The following is a 14,891-nucleotide window of genomic DNA, read 5'->3' as shown; positions in this document are numbered from 1 at the left end:
CCGATTTTGACGCCTTACTATACTATGACGTTTTTTATGACATTTTGAGGTCGAAAAAAATTTTGACTTTTTTTGGCCGAAAAAAACGCCTTACTATACTATGACGTTTTTTATGACATTTTGAGGTCGAAAAAAATGTTGACTTTTTTTGGCCGAAAAAAACGCCTTACTATACTATGATGTTTTTATGACATTTTGAGGTCGAAAAAAATTTTGACTTTTTTTGCCCGAAAAAAACTCCTTACTATACTATGACGTTTTTTATGACATTTTGAGGTTGAAAAAAATGTTTGACTTTTTTTCACCGATTTTGACGCCTTACTATACTATGACGTTTTTTATGACATTTTGAGGTCGAAAAAATTTTTGACTTTTTTTCACCGATTTTGACGCCTTACTATACTATGACGTTTTTTATGACATTTTGAGGTCGAAAAAAATTTTGACTTTTTTTCACCGATTTTGACGCCTTACTATACTATGACGTTTTTTATGACATTTTGAGGTCGAAAAAAATTTAGACTTTTTTTGTCCCAAAAAAACGCCTTACTATACTATGACGTTTTTTATGACATTTTGAGGTCGAAAAAATTTTTGACTTTTTTTGCCCCAAAAAAACGCCTTACTATACTATGACGTTTTTTATGACATTTTGAGGTCGAAAAAAATTTTGACTCTTTTTGCCCGAAAAAAACGCCTTACTATACTATGACCTTTTTATGACATTTTGAGGGTGAAAAAAATTTTGACTTTTTTTGTCCCAAAAAAACGCTTTTCTATACTATGACGTCTTTTATGACATTTTGAGGTTGAAAAAATTTTTGACTTCTCTTGGCCGAAAAAAACGCCTTACTATAGTATGACGTTTTTTTTGACATTTTGAGGTCAAAATTTTTTTGGACTTTTTTTGGCCAATTTTGACGCCTTACTATACTATGTTTTTTATGACATTTTGAGGTCGAAAAAAATTTTGACCTTTTTTGGCCGAAAAAAACGTCTTACTATACTATGACGTTTTTTATGACATTTTGAGGTTGAAAAATTTTTTTGACTTTTTTTCACCGATTTTGACGCCTTACTATACTATGACGTTTTTTATGACATTTTGAGGTCGAAAAAAATTTTGACTTTTTTTGCCCGAAAAAAACGCCTTACTATACTACGACGTTTTTTATGACATTTTGAGGTTGAAAAAAATTTTGACTTTTTTTCACCGATTTTGACGTCTTACTATACTATGACGTTTTTTATGACATTTTGAGATCGAAAAAATTTTTGACTTTTTTTGTCCGATTTTGACGCCTTACTATACTATGACGTTTTTTATGACATTTTGAGGTCGAAAAAAAATTTGACTTTTTTTGCCCAAAAAAAACGCCTTTCTATACTATGACGTTTTTTATGACATTTTGAGGTTGAAAAAAATTTTGACCTTTTTTGGCCGAAAAAAACGCCTTACTATACTATGACGTTTTTTATGACATTTTGAGGTTGAAAAAATTTTTTGACTTTTTTTCACCGATTTTGACGCCTTACTATACTATGACGTTTTTTATGACATTTTGAGGTCGAAAAATTTTTTGACTTTTTTTGGCCGAAAAAAACGCCTTACTATACTATGATGTTTTTTATGACATTTTGAGGTCGAAAAAAATTTTGACTTTTTTTGCCCCAAAAAAACGCCTTACTATACTATGACGTTTTTTATGACATTTTGAGGTCAAAAATTTTTTTGGACTTTTTTTTTCCAATTTTGATGCTTTACTATACTATGACGTTTTTTATGACATTTTGAGGGTGAAAAAAAGTTTGACTTTTTTTGTCCCAAAAAACGCCTTTCTATACTATGACGTTTTTTATGACATTTTGAGGTCGAAAAAAATTTTGACTTTTTTTGTCCGATTTTGACGCCTTACTATACTATGACGTTTTTTATGACATTTTGAGATCGAAAAAAATTTTGACTTTTTTTGTCCGATTTTGACGCCTTACTATACTATGACGTTTTTTATGACATTTTGAGGTCGAAAAAAATTTTGACTTTTTTTGCCCCAAAAAAACGCCTTACTATACTATGACGTTTTTTATGACATTTTGAGGTCGAAAAAAATTTTGACTTTTTTTGCCCGAAAAAAACGCTTTACTATACTATGACCTTTTTATGACATTTTGAGGGTGAAAAAAATTTTGACTTTTTTTGTCCCAAAAAAACGCTTTTCTATACTATGACGTTTTTTATGACATTTTGAGGTTGAAAAAATTTTTGACTTCTCTTGGCCGAAAAAAACACCTTACTATAGTATGACGTTTTTTTTGACATTTTGAGGTCAAAATTTTTTTGGACTTTTTTTGGCCAATTTTGACGCCTTACTATACTATGTTTTTTATGACATTTTGAGGTCGAAAAAAATTTTGACCTTTTTTGGCCGAAAAAAACGTCTTACTATACTATAACGTTTTTTATGACATTTTGAGGTTGAAAAAATTTTTTGACTTTTTTTCACCGATTTTGACGCCTTACTATACTATGACGTTTTTTATGACATTTTGAGGTCGAAAAAAATTTTGACTTTTTTTGCCCGAAAAAAACGCCTTACTATACTACGACGTTTTTTATGACATTTTGAGGTTGAAAAAAATTTTGACTTTTTTTCACCGATTTTGACGTCTTACTATACTATGACGTTTTTTATGACATTTTGAGATCGAAAAAAATTTTGACTTTTTTTGTCCGATTTTGACGCCTTACTATACTATGACGTTTTTTATGACATTTTGAGGTCGAAAAAAAATTTGACTTTTTTTGCCCAAAAAAAACGCCTTTCTATACTATGACGTTTTTTATGACATTTTGAGGTCGAAAAAAATTTTGACTTTTTTTGCCCCAAAAAAACGCCTTACTATACTATGACGTTTTTTATGACATTTTGAGGTCAAAAATTTTTTTGGACTTTTTTTTTCCAATTTTGATGCTTTACTATACTATGACGTTTTTTATGACATTTTGAGGGTGAAAAAAATTTTGACTTTTTTTGTCCCAAAAAACGCCTTTCTATACTATGACGTTTTTTATGACATTTTGAGGTCGAAAAAAATTTTGACTTTCTTTGTCCGATTTTGACGCCTTACTATACTATGACGTTTTTTATGACATTTTGAGATCGAAAAAAATTTTGACTTTTTTTGTCCGATTTTGACGCCTTACTATACTATGACGTTTTTTATGACATTTTGAGGTCGAAAAAAATTTTGACTTTTTTTGCCCCAAAAAAACGCCTTACTATACTATGACGTTTTTTATGACATTTTGAGGTCGAAAAAAATGTTGACTTTTTTTGCCCGAAAAAAACGCCTTACTATACTATGACCTTTTTATGACATTTTGAGGGTGAAAAAAATTTTGACTTTTTTTGTCCCAAAAAAACGCTTTTCTATACTATGACGTTTTTTATGACATTTTGAGGTTGAAAAAATGTTTGACTTCTCTTGGCCGAAAAAAACGCCTTACTATAGTATGACGTTTTTTTTGACATTTTGAGGTCAAAATTTTTTTGGACTTTTTTTGGCCAATTTTGACGCCTTACTATACTATGTTTTTTATGACATTTTGAGGTCGAAAAAAATTTTGACCTTTTTTGGCCGAAAAAAACGCCTTACTATACTATGACGTTTTTTATGACATTTTGAGGTTGAAAAAATTTTTTGACTTTTTTTCACCGATTTTGACGCCTTACTATACTATGACGTTTTTTATGACATTTTGAGGTCGAAAAAAATTTTGACTTTTTTTGCCCGAAAAAAACGCCTTACTATACTATGACGTTTTTTATGACATTTTGAGGTCGAAAAAAATTTAGACTTTTTTTGCCCGAAAAAAACGCCTTACTATACTATGACGTTTTTTATGACATTTTGAGGTCGAAAAAAATTTTGACTTTTTTTGCCCGAAAAAAACGCCTTACTATACTATGACGTTTTTTATGACATTTTGAGGTCGAAAAAAATTTTTTTGGACTTTTTTTTTCCAATTTTGATGCTTTATTATACTATGACGTTTTTTATGACATTTTGAGGGTGAAAAAAATTTTGACTTTTTTTGTCCCAAAAAACGCCTTTCTATACTATGACGTTTTTTATGACATTTTGAGGTTGAAAAAAATTTTGACTTCTCTTGGCCGAAAAAAACGCCTTACTATAGTATGACGTTTTTTTTGACATTTTGAGGTCAAAATTTTTTTTGACTTTTTTTGGCCGATTTTGACGCCTTACTATAGTATGACGTTTTCTTTGACATTTTCAGGTCAAAAAAATTTTTGACTTTTTTTGGCCGATGTTGACACCTTACTATAGTATGACGTTTTTTGTGACATTTTGAGGTCAAAAAAATTTTTGAATATTTTTGGCCGATTTTGACGCCTTACTATAGTATGACGTTTTTTGTGACATTTCGAGGTCAAAAATAATTTTGACTATTTTTGGATGATTTTGACGCCTTACTATACTATGACTTTTTTGTGACATTTGGGGTCAAAAAAAAATTTGACTTTTTTTGGATGATTTTGACGCCTTACTATAGTATGATGTTTTTTGTGACATTTGAGGTCAAAAAATTTTTGGACTTTTTTTGGCCGATTTTGACGCCTTACTATAGTATGACGTTTTTATGACAAATTGAGGTCAAAATTTTTTTTTACTTTTTTTGGACGATTTTGACGCCTAACTATACTATGACGTTTTTTGGGAAATTTTGAGGTCAAAATTTTTTTTTACATTTTTGGCCGATTTTGACGCCTTACCATAGTATGACGTTTTTATGATATTTTGAGGTCAAAAATTTTTTTGACTTTTTTTGCCGATTTTGACGCCTTACTATAGTATGACTTTTTTGTGACATTTTGAGGTCAAAATTTTTTTTTATCTTTTTTTGGGCAATTTTTACGCCTTACTATAGTATGACGTTTTTTGTGACATTTTGAGGTCAAAAAAAATGTTGACTTTTTTTGGAGGACTTTGACGCCTTACTATACTATGACGTTTTTTATGACATTTTGAGGTAAAAAAAATGTATGACTTTTTTTGGACGATTTTGACGCCTTACTATAGTATAACGTTTTTTGTGACATTTTGAGGTCAAAAAATTTTTTGCCTTTTTTTGGATGATTTTGACACCTTACTATACTATGACCATTTTTATGACATTTTGAGGCAAAAAAAATGTTCAAAAAATTCTTAAAAATTTGAAACAATTTTTACAAATTTTGACGCCTTACTATACTATGACCATTTTTATGACATTTTGAGGCCGTTTTAAAAAATGACTTTTTTTGGCTGATTTTGACGCCTTACTGTACTATGACCATTTTTATGATATTCAGAGGATAACAATTTTTTTGACTTTTTTTGGCCGATTTTGAAGCCTTACTATACTATTACCACTTTTATGACATTTTGAGGCTAAAAATTTTTTTGACTTTTTTTGGCCGATTTTGACGCCTTACTATACTATGACCATTTTTATGACATTTTGAGGCCATACTAAAGTATGACTTTTTTTTTTTTTTTACCTATTTTGAAGCCTTACTATAAAATGATTTTTTTGGCACATTTTGAGGCCATACTAAAGCATGACCTTTTTTCGCCTATTTTGAAGCCTTACTATACTATGACGTCTTTTGGCATATTTTGAGGCCATACTATTTAATTTATTATCAACAATAATGTAAAAATATGTTCAAAATATATTACTAATGTATTTTTTTAAAATTTATATATGTTTATTATATAAATATGCCTTCGTTTACTCCACATAAAAATAAATGATAAAAAATACAAAAAAACAATTATTTACAATTCAACTTTTAACAATATTAAACTTTCAGCTTTTTTCTTTTAAACAAATTTTAAACAAACAATTCTCAGATGCTTTTGCAGGTTGTTTGTTGAGCCAGCTCTATATGAAATTCTTTTATGGCAGACTCTACACTCTGCCTTTGTATTATCATTTGTCACTCATTTTCTTAACTACACCTTTCTAATGCGTCAATGTTGTCTTTTCTTGTAGCCCCTGGCTCTCTATCTCTCTGCCATTTCTGCTCACCTGTTCATGTGTTACTGCTGCTGCGAGTGTAACTGCCGTCCCTCCCCTCTCTAGTCAGTGCAAACACAGGCCAATCAGGAGCCAGCTCCTGTCGTTCACTTCAAAGAGCCGGCTCTAAGAGCCGTTTCATTCGTGACCAACACATCACTAGTTCAGAAAACCCTTTCCACATTTTGCAGCCAGTTAGCAGAGCAGCCGACAGGGAATCACTTGTGGAATCATTTCAGCATACAACTTTAAAGCACAGACATGGTTCATGGATCGGAAATCTCTGTGGGTTGGATCGGAAATTTCCGATCCGTGAATTATGTTGGTATCGGAACCTGATACTGGATCGGATCGGCCCTATCCCTAATAATCATATCAAGAAGTCCTGTGTTAAGGGTTTATACAAATATCTTTTGGCCTCCTGTCCCTCTGTCTTACCCCCAGTGAGTGTAAATATTCCACAGTCTTGGCCAGTGTGCAGATGATGTCTGATGCGTCTCTCTCTGTAAAATTTGGCACCGTTAGAGCTCTGTCCAGCAGCTCGTTTCCTCTCAGTAAATCCTGAACCAGGTACACACACTGGCCGTCGTCAAACACCTATGGGTAAAAATGGACACAGAGGAATGAGACATGTAAAACTGTTATAAAAATGCTGAAGGAAAATTCAGCAGACAATATATTTTAATACTTTACAATGCAGTAACCAAGATCTCAGTGGGTTTGCATTTTGACATGACAGCACAAAGTTGTATTACATAAGGGGTGGGTGTGTTACACTTACATCCTTCAGGGTAATAATATTTGGATGCTGTCCGTATCTCAGCAGAATCTCAATCTCTTCTGATGGATCTTTCCTTGCTCTGTCAATAATCTGACAAAAACACAGAATCACACATACATATTGTGAAAAGACACTCAATTGCAACTTCTAAATGTTAAATAGACATGGTCAGTGTGCACAAAACATGTTTGGATAATGCTTCAGTCATCCAGGATATGCACGGCTATTTTGCTGGTTTTATGTCAAACTTCTTCTGTTTTAAATTTTCCTGAAATGCTTAAAACATTACATGTGATCTTTGTTGCCCTTTGTGAAAACCATGTATAAACCAAATAGCTCTTCATGAGCTAAGAAAAATGGCCTTGTTTACAGTTTTGTGTGATTTTTTTTCAGATAATCTAATGGGTTTTAAGTGCTTTATTTTGCTTAAGAAGAAAAACAATTCAATTCTTGAAAGGTTAAAAATCACCAAAGTTGAAGATACTTAGTTTTCCTTAGATAGTGATGTACACTCACAATATGATAGAATATTACTGTTGAGTTACTGTCCACAATAAGATGCTCTACCTCGTACCAAATTCATGGTACAGACCCAAGCTGCAAAGCTTAGGCAACATCTGTGTATTTCATAAGAGATTTAGTGTCCACTACCTTCACTGAATACTCCACAGCAGTAACCCTGTGCAGACATCTTCTGTAGACAGAAGTCGCAGTCTGTCCGACTTCTTCCTTCAGCTCGTAAACATCACTGAAGGCCACATCACCACGGAGATGCTACAGGCAACACAAATAATCAGATACACTCAGTACATTTTTACCATTACATTCGGTGTATGTGTCAGAATCATATATTAGGTGCATGGGTAAATGCTTTGTTCAGTCAGTTGCTGCAGTAACTTAGTACCTGACAGTGATTCATGGGGCTAATGTTCAGAAAAGTCAGCATCATTAAATAGCCTCTTAATTATTTTTCGGGATGGGGCTGATCCAAACCAGTATCGGTATTGGGTTCCGATACCAACATATTTCACGGATCGGAAATTTCCGATCAATCCTGCAGATTGCAAAGCCGTTGTACCGAGGAGCGGAAGCTCCGTCGCGCTATTAACTTTTACTCTCAAACGACAAACCAAAGCGGGACACCATAACAGGTAAGTCATACAGGTACTTCACACACCAACAATATATTACTCACAGACTTATGTCCCTTCTAGGTACAGCAGGAAGAAAATGAACCGCGAGCTTCCGCCCCTCGGGATGTTTGAGATTTGAAAAGCCTTGATTTGTTTCTGCTACAAGAGCCAGTATACTTAATTTGTGCTGATCAAATCAAGCAGCCCTTTTTATTTCTATTTTATTTGGAGAGGGGTGGTGTAAGAGAAGGCTGCCCTTTATGGGTATCTCTTGAATTTAATAAATATTGACTGTCAACAGGATTTCCTATTTTTCTGACTTTCTTTTCTGACCTTATACTTACCTCAAGTTGCCTTTTGGGACATACATGCATACATTGGTACATATCATACTTACCTGTAGAGAAGATTTATTACAGCATCATGTTAAATTAACAATAATAAATAATAGTAAAGCAAACAGAGCACTGGTATAGGAATAGTATCGGTATCGGCAGATATCCAAATTCATGTATTGGGATCGGATCGGAAGTGAAAAAATGTGGATCGGTCCATGCCTAATTATTATTTAGTTTGTTTATGTGCCACTTAAGTCATAAAAGAGTGATCAATTCAGTGGTTTATTTACACAGTTAATTTGTTATCTAATAAGTGTGTGAATGTCATCATTTTTTAGCTGTACATTCAGGAGGAACATGAGCTGTTTCCTTAGACATATACCTGTGCTATGGGGTCGATGTTGTTCACCTCCTGACGAGAAGGCGCCACTGTAGCAACACTGGGTTCCTGATTTTGGTTAGTTGCAACAAAGCTGAAACCGCGAAACAGCTGGTGTGTGTTTGCACTGGGAGGGATGCCTGGAGAATCTGGATATGCAAAGACACAAAGATAAAAACATTAACAATAGTTTTTTGTGATTTCTAAGGTACGGAAAATGGAAAATTACACTTTTTTTTATTATTTAAGTCCCCTTCCATCTTCTTCTATCTAACATGTATACTTAAATATTAATTTGTTTATGTTTTAGTTACCAGTCGGTGTTCTGGAGGTGAACTCAGGGTCAAAATGAAAAGTGTCTTCAGGTCTTCCGACGGTTGGTTTGAAAGGAGGCCTCACTTCCTTCCTGTACAACTTCTACAGAAAACAACAGTTGTTGTAAATTTCCAGGACAATATAATGTGAAACTTACTCCTCTATTATGTGTAATGTTTTGTGATGCCAGGTGAAAACTGTCCTATGCCCATAATTAACAGCACACAGTTAATTCACACAATTTTTTTTTTAATTTACAGAATTGTATTACTAAGTGTGGCCTGCAGGTGTCACCTTTGTAATGTCAGTTGTTAACAACTTAAATAACTATAACAGAAGCCACCGACTGAGAAAAAAAAAAGGATTGTTAAAGCTTTATTTATTATGAGAGTGTTACCACTCATGCACACTCTTATTTGCTATTTGATTTGCAATGAACATTTGCTGTGATGCACAGCTGCTGAGAGGGCGAGGTGTTGCCGGTTTAGTCAGTTATGTAACCTTTATGAGAGAAATACCTCAAAGATGAAAACATTAATGAAAAGACTGGGGTATTACAGAGGGAAAAAAAAATCAAATAAGATTCTGATGAACACGATGATTATAATGATGCAGAGAGGAATCAGACTGCATGATGCCGCACAGTGATTTAATTAGCATAGTGTGGAGGAGAACGTAAGCCTCTTACTGATAGCTTGTCACATCAAGCCAGCGACACCATCTGTAAATAGGAAAACGTTGTGTTTGGCAGGAAGCGAGTTGGTAGTAATGTAGCGAGGACTACAGTGAGAGCCAGTGGTGAGTGCAGAGATTAGTGAGAATAAAAAGCAGATAATGGTGGATTTTGTTAGAAATGAGTGCATCACTACTCACAACAGCAGATAAGCAAGAATCAAAAACCTTCTCTCATACAAAAACAATGGGTGCATCAGTGTGATCATGAGTGCTTAGAAATAATTTGTGGTTCAGTACGGATATATGCAGGGGGCATGGTCACAATCAGTCAAACAAAATGGTAGTGATTACTTTTCTGAGATTTATGGTTATCAAAACTGATTTTATAGAAAACAAAACCTTTCTCTAACTCAGGCAAAGTCACGATCAGCAGTTTTGCTGTGTACGTCTAGGTTGATAAAGCTTAAAGCTAAATAAAGGGATCAGTCTTCCTCAGTCCTTTGAGACATACTTGTGATGTCTTCCTTCTCATTTTTCTTTTATTGGCATACTATCAAATATCATCTTGATTATTACTAATAAGATGAAATAAGCCTGTAAACTGTGAATGTGCCTCAGAACGATAAATAAGGCCAGCTAGCGAGCTGTGTGGTGCGTAGGAGGTTCCGTCTTTAACACCCTGTTCACAGTCTCACTTCTTGTATGTACACTTTTTGAAAGCAAGGTCTGTTGCTTTGATAACCTGAAACTATCCCGTATAGGATGTACAGTAGTTACGTAAGTGCTTTGCATTTCACCAGCGTCGAGATTGCTGAGTTGCCCTTAACAGCTCCTTTTAGGGATAAGCAGCAGAAGGCTTTTGCCGCATGAATGTTATTTTCATGTAACCCAGTGGCTGCAAGAACAGCTTTCAGACAAACGGAGTCTCAGAGCATGATTCAGTGATGTTTGACAGCCTTCTTAAATAGAAGCTTTAGGCAAGAGTGCTGACAGTTCAAAGAATGATCCCTTTTAAGCAGCGCACGTCCAAGGAGTTAATGTCAAGGTTAGATAATGATAGCACAGGTAATGTTTGTAGCCAGAACATTTACGCATGAGCAAACTTTCTGTGAGAAAGGTTATTATAGATAAGAGGATTAGTTACAATAAAGTTGGGCAAGACATACAGGAACAGAAGTTGGGGATTTTGCCACTAAGCAAAATCTCATACTAAGGATGTTTAATGATTCATGATTGTGGGTATCTCTTGAGGAAGTGGTTGAACACAACAACGTTAGTCACCATAATGTGACTCAGATGTGTGAGAAACCAGGGTGGATCGTTTCCACAACTGTGGTGGGCATACGTGCATGTAAAAAAAATAGTGACTACACAAGTGCCTAAATCAAGTGAACAGTACCATTGTCAAAAAAAAAAGAAAAAAAAAGAGTCCTTCCCTGAAAAACAAAAGCACTGGACATCTTAAAATTATGTTGAATGCAGAATATTCTTCATCAATTGCACTTACATTCCAGTCTATTGATGCAAAGAAGCGATGTCTTTTTATTTCTTCCACTCCTTCTGGTCCTGCACCTATCAGTCACACAGACAGAGGCAGATTGGGAGAATGGTTTCATTGTTTCATATTAATTAAAAACTGAAAAAAAACAACAACATACAGGGAGCATGAATACAGTCAGACGGTCTTGTGACATTTTACTGTGTGCTATGAACAGGACTGATTGGTGGAATTTTATTTTACCACATCAGGATGAGGTTATATGGTATTTTAATCCTCAGGTCCCATGTGTGAAGTGTCCCATGTTAACCGTCTCCTGATTTGATTTTAGGCTGCTGTTATCATGTGCAGCCTTACTGACCCTCGCATGTTGTAGCTCGCCATGTAAGTACTGACTGGAATAATTGGTAATCCAAAGAGGCACAAAAATGCAGATGCCTCGCCATTATTCTAAAAACACTTTTGCTTGGTGCAAGGCTTATGTATATAGTACCTAGTCGATTAGCAGGGTTCCTCTTGAAGAGTGCTCTTAATAAACTCTGCACTTCAGGACTGAGGAACTGTGGCATTCCCAGCTTAGCCCTGTACAGACAACATGAGAAACAGGTTTATCCTCTTTTAGATGTTTCATAATGCTGTGATGTATCAACACTGTTTTCAGTATTGGATCAGTTTAATTGTTTTCATATGAACAACTTCATTATTCTGTTTCTTCAAATGTAGCGTAAATTGATAATTGAAGGTTTGTATGTGCAGCTTATCTTGAATGAACTATAACTGAGAATTGAATTATCATTTAGAATATTATGAGAAAGAACATAGAACATAGAAAAGAGAGAAAGAGGAAGCTGATCAGAAAATATGAGGAAAGAATTTAAGCGTGACACAATAACATCCTATAAAAAACCCCAGTTACATCACACAGCAGAACTAAGAACAAGACACTGATGACGCATCAGTAACACATGAAAAAAATATTGTTAAACACTTTAAAACTTAGCAACTTAAAACATCTATAAGAGTTAGTCATAAATAAAGGGCTTTAAGAATAACAGCAACTATAAATAGTAGTTTGAATTGGTCTTACTTTAGAATAAGCGCCATTGTTTCCTTACGATCTTTTCCTTGGAATGGTAATGATCCTGTCAACATCTCAAACTGAAAAACAGATGTTAACAACAGTCAGACACGTGAGCGAAAATAGAAAAATACGGCAGGGATAAAGAAGATCTAGTTAAAGATCATAATGCATTTGCAAATAATCCGATGACTGTTTCTGCAAACTGTTCACAAATTTTTCTTTTCATTTTAAGGTATCAACCAATGAATCTTGCATCAGTCTAAAACAGAGAGCCATTGTCCAAGTATTCAAAATAATATATGTAGTGTTCAACAACAAATTTCATGGTAGGAAGCAACATCATTCGTTATAGATTGGATACTAGTATATACTAGAAATATACATTATCAAAATACCAGAAAATGTTCTCCTTTAGTTATCAAAAATCTGTATAGTTCAGAGGCAGTATTTTGACATGTTTGGCTTTGTTTTTCTTTTGTTTGTTTTAATATTTTGTATAGTCATAGTACTTGCCAAGGGCAGATAGGGGTGACACCTTTCACTGGTGCTTTGATGTAGCTGCCAGCTGTCAGTGAATGTTAACCTGCTTTTCAGCATTAGTAAAATAAGCCACCAGGCTAACAAAACAAGCAGAATCAAGCAGATGCACGATTACTGAAAGTGAAGAGACCTAATCTGCCAGATACAGTAATTAAGCAGCTTTACTGCCAGAAGAAAGCCAAATTAAAAAAACAGAACACTGGCACGTTATCTAAAAGCTGAGTCCTTGGCTCATAAGATGCTGTAGAGTAAACTCATGTCTGCTGTTTTTTTATAGCATGATCAGACAAAACAAACATGCAAAGTCAGAAAGCAAAGTGACAAGATACTGAGAGGAAAGATTACAAGTGAATGTGAGAAGTGAAAATAGACTGTCAAAATAAAAGACTTTAGATTAAACAATTCTTACCATAAGCACCCCAAATGACCACCAGTCAGCACTTTGTGTATGCCCTCTCCTGTTTACGACTTCTGGAGCCATGTACTCTATTGTTCCACAGAAGGAATACGCTCTCTTATCATGGTCAATGGCTTCCTTACTCAATCCAAAGTCTGAACAGAAAGAAACAGAGAGAACTAGCTAAGAAAACAGACACATACAGACAGAAAGAATATAGATTTTTGTAGTTGGATGTACTGACCGGTTATCTTAATATGCCCTTCTTCATCCAGAAGAATGCTGTTGGGAAAAATTAATATTAAAAACTGCATTAAAAATAATTTGGCAAAATAAAATGGGATGAGAGTACTTTTCAGGTTTGAGATCCCTGTAGATGATGCCCAGACTGTGTAGATGGTCCAAGGCCAGGGCCAACTCTGCAAGGTAAAACTTCACATCCTCTTCTGTAAACATCACCTGGAACAAATAAAGATGTGGAGAAGGAGAAACACAAAACATTAACACAAGGACTAAAAGAAACTAATGGATACAAATATTAAAAAGCAGCAGGATGGCTCATGTTGCAGTAATCATGAAGCAAGTTCTCATTTGCCAAAACATTTCCATTTCAAAAAGTATTAAATTTGACAAACTGCTTTAAACTTAATCCTCTTTAGAAATAACTGCACATACGTCTACCTTGCATACGTCACACCCATCTAATAAAAACCATAACACCCGTGGAGATGTCCTTACTCTAAGTGTGATTACAGAAAGCCACTTCTTTCTTTCAGTCATTAAGTAGTCGGTTAGTTAATTTGTTTGTTCTTTCTTCACTCTTGAATAAGAGTTTAAGTTTTCCAGGAGGTCAAAAAAGCTCCAGTACAGCAGAAAATAACAGATTGTCACTGCAGCAAAAACTCTGATTTGTTCAGACTTGTGGGTGTTAGTGGAGAAAAAAACAAAGCTTGTCTTTTAGAAACTTCATCCAGCAAAACACACTTGCGTGGTGGCCTTTGTTTACTGACAGGATGATGCATCAGCATGAAAGTAATAGGGATGAGGGTCACATCAACATGGCATTGACAAGGAGAGTGATGGCAGGTATATTCACTCCTGGTGATCCTGCATCAGTGTTATAAAGCCTATAATAGCCTTTAGGCCTTGAAAAAAAAGCTTGGAGCTTGCAGCTTGGTCTTAGCGGAGGTGGGGGAAGAGCCAGGGAAGCTATCAGTAGTAAACCTACCTCCTTTGACAGACGAGTAAAAAGGTCTCCGCCTCGGAGGAAGTCTAGGATCAAATAGAGCTTCCCTTCTGTCTGGAAGGCTACACACACAAACACACATGCACACACACACACACACACAGGAGTTACATAACACACTGTATTGAGGCTTTATTGCGGTATCTGGGCTGTATTGTATCCTGTAATATTCTAAGGATGTATTCAAAGTAGAAAAGGTGTATACTGTCCATATCCAACCTCAGTAGGGAACAGGTGTTGGTGGACAAAATCAAAATCAGAATGTATGAAATAACTGAATTTCATACATTTGTATGTATGTGGACTGTTCTCTTTTTTTTACCATTCATTTTGATTTATCCAATCCATGTATCCAATCAAAACATTTTTTTACTCTTTCTAACCTGTTCTATGTGTAAAAATGGCTCAGAGCAGCGAGTAATG

At 34.6% G+C, this 14,891-nt stretch overlaps 1 protein-coding gene across 2 annotated transcripts in view; it reads right to left on the bottom strand.

Moving 5' to 3' along the window:
• Positions 1–14,891, bottom strand: part of rps6ka2 (ribosomal protein S6 kinase, polypeptide 2) — a 46,953-nt gene that overhangs the window by 24,284 nt on the left and 7,778 nt on the right. For both annotated transcript variants that reach the window (XM_041039635.1, XM_041039644.1), the window contains 12 exons: positions 14,451–14,530; positions 13,575–13,681; positions 13,467–13,504; positions 13,235–13,377; positions 12,292–12,362; positions 11,698–11,786; positions 11,214–11,278; positions 9,031–9,133; positions 8,720–8,865; positions 7,518–7,640; positions 6,867–6,956; positions 6,524–6,682 (listed from right to left, as the gene is read on the bottom strand). In XM_041039635.1, the coding sequence (XP_040895569.1) occupies positions 6,524–6,682; positions 6,867–6,956; positions 7,518–7,640; positions 8,720–8,865; positions 9,031–9,133; positions 11,214–11,278; positions 11,698–11,786; positions 12,292–12,362; positions 13,235–13,377; positions 13,467–13,504; positions 13,575–13,681; positions 14,451–14,530 (1,214 nt within the window). The remainder of the gene's footprint in view (positions 1–6,523; positions 6,683–6,866; positions 6,957–7,517; positions 7,641–8,719; positions 8,866–9,030; positions 9,134–11,213; positions 11,279–11,697; positions 11,787–12,291; positions 12,363–13,234; positions 13,378–13,466; positions 13,505–13,574; positions 13,682–14,450; positions 14,531–14,891) is intronic.

The sequence above is a fragment of the Toxotes jaculatrix genome, chromosome 1 (genome assembly GCF_017976425.1).
Source record: "Toxotes jaculatrix isolate fToxJac2 chromosome 1, fToxJac2.pri, whole genome shotgun sequence".
NCBI classification, from domain to species: domain Eukaryota; kingdom Metazoa; phylum Chordata; class Actinopteri; family Toxotidae; genus Toxotes; species Toxotes jaculatrix.
Note: the sequence above shows the minus strand (reverse complement) of the source record. Positions and strands in the feature narration are given on the sequence as shown.